The sequence below is a fragment of the Vanellus vanellus genome (genome assembly GCF_965231255.1).
Source record: "Vanellus vanellus genome assembly, chromosome: Z".
NCBI classification, from domain to species: domain Eukaryota; kingdom Metazoa; phylum Chordata; class Aves; order Charadriiformes; family Charadriidae; genus Vanellus; species Vanellus vanellus.
In genome coordinates, this window is record NC_138908.1 from 38089271 (window position 1) to 38095066 (window position 5796).

The 5796-nt window shown below is 44.3% G+C and overlaps 1 protein-coding gene across 1 annotated transcript; it reads right to left on the minus strand.

The window, feature by feature from the left end:
- Positions 1-229: 229 nt before the first annotated feature.
- Positions 230-4696, minus strand: LOC309683757 (adenosine 5'-monophosphoramidase HINT1). The gene is made up of 3 exons (XM_082498104.1): positions 4548-4696; positions 1311-1415; positions 230-569 (listed from the first exon to the last, which is right to left on the minus strand). The coding sequence occupies exons 1-3, from the start codon at positions 4656-4658 to the stop codon at positions 405-407; spliced, it is 381 nt and encodes a 126-aa protein (XP_082354230.1). The 5' UTR covers positions 4659-4696; the 3' UTR covers positions 230-404.
- Between the last annotated feature and the right edge of the window lie 1100 nt (positions 4697-5796).

Consider the following 5796-nt stretch of genomic DNA (forward strand, 5'->3'; position numbering starts at 1 on the left):
GGCTTTATGAATATTTGCATACCACATTCAAAAAGCTTGTAAGTTTTCTTCCAAAAGACATGAAAGTCTGCTAAACAGTTGCACCTCCAAGTTTCAAATGATACAGTTAATCACCATCTACAGGTTGCTAATGGCAGACTGAAACACGCTACATACTTAAAACTCTGGAGAACACCATTTCAACTTGCAGAATTGTTTTCATCAGTAAGGCACACCAGACAGAGACGAGTCCCACATGCTAAACCTTTATTGTGCGAATGTTGTTCAGAGCATTTATTATCGTTTGTAGAGACACATTCAAAAAAAACAAAACAGCATTAAAGTGGCTAGATTGATGGGGAACATATTAAATCTATTTGGTGGTAATTTGTATGCATGCAGTTAACTCTTGCGGTGGAAAAATCTTAGCCAGGAGGCCAGCCCAACTGACGACCACCCAGAACATGGAGATGTACGTGATAGACAGACTGCCCACCCTCAGGCCCTTCATTCACAACCATCCGGAATCCATTGGTCAGGCCCAGGTTAGCAGCACACTTCTTGCCAACAATCATTAAATGCCCAAGAAGCTGGAGGAGAAAAAAGAATGAAAAAAAAACCCACAAACACAAAACACACCAAAAGGGGAAAGGGCAAGAAGGGAAGAATTGAGAACAGAGAACCACTCAGGTAAACTAGTAAGCAAATTCTTATAAATTCAGCCAGTGCTCCTCAAATTTTTGTCTGTCTGCAACTGATACTTTCCAAGAAAAGCTATAAAGACTGACTATGCATAATATGGGTGGGGGGAAGAGCTACAGATTTTTCTTCAAGCTAGACAGTAACAGATTAAAAAAGTGTCACAGAAGCTATATTAATGTCATGGTTAAAGACCCTCTTACTTCTTCAGGCAATATACGTAATTCTAGTGGAAAAGAAACTTTTATCTTATCGTGTAAAGTTTTACAAAATCTTTGAACTTGATCTTTACAGTTACAAATGAAATATTCAGCACCTCTCAGCTAACTTTGACCTGCCAAAAACCCCAAGCCCATGTTAGAGAAGTACTACTGGCTGTAAACCACGAAAACAGATATCAAGATTGTACTCCAAAATAACAATGCATTTTGCACTACAAATACATTTTGCTTTATATCACAACTTTTACTGGAAAACCTTAACTCCATTTCCATTCTAAGCTAGAGGAAAAGGATTATAGTATTGAAAAACTACTTTGTCACTTTAAAATGTCAAGAGGAGAAGGGGAGTAGTCTAGTAAATTATGAATTAGAGGCACAGTTTGGTGTACAGAAAGCTTCTAGAGTACTTACAGATTCATCAGAATCTTCTGCTTCAGATAACCTGACAATTGGCTTCTTAGGAATCACTAGGAAATGTGTTGGAGCCTGCGGTGAAATATCATGGAACGCAAGGCACTGAAGGAAGAGCAAAGAGTTAAAACATAATTTCCTTCAAAGAAAGGCAACAGTTTAAGTACATCAATATGCCTCACTAAATACATACTTATTATCAGATGTATATCAGATTATCAGATACCCCAAACATAAGCAGACATTGATTTTTCTTGAGTGATACACTATTCAAAGTCCTCTTAATTTCTAAACACAAAACACCTACTTACCAAGATGTGCTAGTATGAAAAAAATAATCAGTATCCTGTGTTAAGCATTACTGAAAAGCCATAGTCTCCTCAGCAAGTTAATATGCAAATAGGTTCATGATTTATTATTCCTACATATGGCTAATAACTACAAGAGCTGACGGCATGCACGCCTATAAAAAGCACACTTAGGTTTATTTTGCTTTTTTATTAAAACCCTGTTTAATAAAACAAATGGCAAATAGTTGCTATCCAGTTATGTCTGAATACTGCCTTTGTCAAAGATAGCAACGTAATTTCAAAGAACCTGAAATTATGTGATTGAGGCCTTATTACACTTCTGTTCTCAACAGCATCAAGTCCTCAACATAAGAAGGACATGGACCTGCTGCAGCACGTCCAGAGGAGAGCCACGAGGATGATCCAAGGGCTGGAGCACCTCTTCTATGAGGAGAGGCTGAAAGAGTTGCGGCTGTTCAGCCTGGAGAAGAGAAGGCTCCAGGCAGATCTTATTGCAGCCTTCCAGTACCTAAAGGGGGCCTACAGGAGAGCTGGGGAAGGACATTTTACTAGGCCATGTAGCGATAGGATGAGGGGGAATGGCTTTAAATTGGAAGAGGGCAGGTTCAGATTAAACATTAGGAAGAAGTTTTTCACTTTGAAGGTGGCAAGGCACTGGAGCAGGTTACCCAGCAAGGTTGTTGAGGCCCCATCCCTGGAGGTGTTCAAGGCCAGGCTGGACATGGCCTTGGGCAACCTGGTCTAGTGGGAGGTGTGCCTGCCTACGGCAGAGGAGTTGGAACTTGATGATCTTCAAGGTCTTTCCAACCTAAACCATTCTATCATTCTACGATTTCAGAAAAATATTATTTCAAAATAATGTATTAAGGCTGGCTCGCTTTCAGACATTTTCAAATTGAGGGAAAGGCATCACATTTGAGATATGAACATCTGTAGTAAGCAGTTGATTCCCAAGTAATTTTATGGAAGTATCAAAATTACTATCAATCAGAAACTGCATGCAGCACCTATCTACACCAAATAAATCTCAAGATAAGATCTTCCAATAGGTAAAAGAAATAGAAGAGAAAGCAAAGAAAAAGACAAGGAAGCGATGCCTCTTTGTGCAAATGGCCAGAACCAGGACTTGCTACTGCAGCCACCACAACCTGCAGATGCCCACACTGAGCATGCATTCTGCCATTGCTAACCAAAGGGCACCTCTGACTTACCCATCACATTTAACGGCAAAACATCTTGTAGTGACTGATCGCCAGAGACTGCATACTTATAAACACATACCTTACATTCTTCAAAATACATATTTCCTAGATGCTTTCAGTTATTTGTGAATCAATAAAGTGAATTTTCTATGCGATGATACTGCTTTTCAATTCTACTGAGAGGAACTGTGGCCTTTGCCAAGAGTAAAGGTGGTGAAAAGCCCAAACTTTACTTACATTAACAATGCCTTATCTTGTGTAACTCCCATCTGTCCTATTTTAAGCTATCTTTAAGATAATGCCCAGTTTTAAATATCTGATGAACAGCTTGTTTCTCCCAAACAGAGAAGGGTGGTAAGCAAAGAATGGATGAATAAAACTAATTTGCACCTAATTCAATAAATCTTACTTTGAGTTGATCATTTTGTAAGCAGTTTTTCTGTTCTATGTAGTCCACATAGAGGCAGAATGCAAATGGCCAAACTGAGTCAAAGAATTTAACGAGCAGAAGACCGGTAGCAAATAATTTTCTAAGGGACAGAGAGCAGAAATAGTATCAAACAAAACCACAACCTCAGAAAGTCCATGAGTGCATGGTAAACCAACCTTCATTTCAGCAAGTTTAGATACAATTAAACCAACAGTGATAAGGCTTAATTCCACAAAGACTTTGTACTTTTTAATATCTCCTTTTCTCTGCATGTCAATTAATGATTAAAAGCCTTCCTTACATTTTTTCCTTTGTAATATTTCCAGGTGCCTCCAAAATGACCTTCACAGAGTCAATAAAATGAACTAAAGATCATCTGCTGTAGGGAACTAAACTTTAAAAGCAGTTCTACATTTCTGCATAGTTTAAGGTAAAAATCAACGGAAGTACTGGAGGTGATTACTCCCCCAGAAAATATTCTGCACAAATGGTAGGCAGAGTAGGTTATATGCTCTCAGTCTTCATCAAAGTCAATGGCCTGATCCTCAATCAGCCACAGCCCTCACGTTACACTGATGGGCCAATACAGCTGAGTTAAAATCTCATGCAGCTTTAACCCAGGGAAAGAAAGGACGCACACCCTCCCAAAAATACAGATCAGTACCATAAGCATGATCATGGAAAGCAGTGACAAGCAAAGAAAGCTGTAATTCTCCGTAATTCCTTACTTTAATATTCTCTGTCAGAGGTTCATAACTAAAGCCTAGCAGGCACAGCTCTATAATCTTCTTAATGCTATTGAAAGGCACATCAAGACCTGCATTTCTGACGTGCAAAAGCAGCTACTGACGGTGCACTATTTAGATACACACGCCCGGAATCCACAAGGAGACCTCCTGCGGCTGGTTAATCTAAGGTTTCACAACTGCCCTCCTACACCAGGTGTGAGAAGTCCCGTCCCTTGGCAGTACAGCGTGCACAGCCTGCAATGCCGTAAGCCTGCGACACGGCGACTACCAGCGGCCGCCGCCGGATGGGTTAGGGTCCGAGGCCCTCCTCCACACACAGGCCGGTGACACAGCGGGGCTGGGGCCGAGCAGCGCCTGCAGCCCTGCACCCTCCCAAGCACCCGATAGGCCGCGCACCGAGGGAGCCCGATGCTTTAGGGACGCTGCAGGAGGGCGCGGAGAGGCCCCGTCCCCGCCGCCCAGCCCCGCCGCGCTCCCGAGCACCTCAACGACACCCCCCCGATCCGGCCGGCTGCGAGAGGGGGGCGGCCGCGCACCGCCCGCACCTGCTCGTCCTCATAGATGATATTGGCGGGGATCTCCTTGCGGATGATCTTCCCGAAGATGGTGTCGCCGCCGGGGCGGGCGGCCTGCGCCTTGCTAATCTCGTCAGCCATGGCGGCCGCGGCCGCCGTCGCCCGTCGCCCCGCGCTTCCTCCGGCCGCCACCTCCCCCACGGCGCTCATTGGGTCGACAGATCACAGCCGACCGTGCCCACCTCGCGATTGGTAGCTTCGCCTGTCCTTTTCGCTTTTCCCCGCCCACCCGGCTGTCCCGCCCTCGCTGAGCCGGGGTGATGGGGTCAGGGAGGCGCGGAGGGATCCGACTTGGGAGGAGGGTGCTGGAGGCTCCGCGGAGGAATAAATGCTGTGGCGTGTCCGCCGTAAAGTGCGGCGGCTGTGAAGAGGCGGTGGGTTACGAGGAGGGGGCTGTTGCACCCAGAATATTGTTTATTGCCGCATTAAACCTACCCCAAATACCAGTGTGACTTCTTGAGACTGTGTCCTGCCGCCAACTGACTGCTTCTGGCAAGGCTGCTCGTGTCTTTTCCCTAAAGTTTGCAGGAGACACACAAACTGATGTGAGTCCTGTCTTGGAGGCACTGCTGCCTTGGCGGAGGTTTCTGAAATGAAAGCTGCGTGGCACAGCATAAGGTGAACAGGCAGTACCAGTGCCTCGAGTCCTTTTCGGGCAGCAGGGGCCCACCAAGATAGGACTTGGGCTGAGGCAGGTAGGTGCCTCTCATAAACATCAGCGCTGGCCCCAAAGCTTGTAAAGTCATAAAGTACACGGTTTGAGGTGTTGGGTGCTGCTAGCATCAGGATGGCTCTTGCAGGGGTGAAATCAGGGGCAGTTTAATGTGCCAGTCCTTCCATGTGTAAGCCATTTACTAATTGTAAAGCAGACCCATCAACGTGACCAGGCAATAATTCACTGAGGGCAACGTAATATTACACAGCTACACATCTGGTTATGCTTTTATTTTTTTAGCTATATATAACACTGTTAACTGTAAAAAAGGTCAAAATTCCAATTCTCCCGAAATATGTTTAAAGAGGAGACATTGCTTTATTCTGGCCAGGCTGCAAGGCGGAATATTTCCACAAATGCTCACTGAACAGGACTCTCTGTGCAGTTTATATACTCATTTTACAATATCATTATCATATTAGTACCTCCTATCACTATTTGATTGGTTAGTAATTTACATATGATTGCACAATCAAGTTAGAGCTACTACATGTGCTCAGGGGA

What these genes read in the sequence shown, in the direction of transcription:
- LOC309683757 (XM_082498104.1), bottom strand. Translation starts at nt 4,658, where the DNA reads ATGGCTGACGAGATTAGCAAGGCGCAGGCCGCCCGCCCCGGCGGCGAC. An exon ending in TCATCTATGAGGACGAGCAG is followed by an intron (nt 1,416 to 4,547) that starts GTGCGGGCGGTG and finishes CTCTTCCTTCAG; the next exon opens with TGCCTTGCGTTCCATGATAT. An exon ending in CAGAAGATTCTGATGAATCT is followed by an intron (nt 570 to 1,310) that starts GTAAGTACTCTA and finishes TTTCTCCTCCAG; the next exon opens with CTTCTTGGGCATTTAATGAT.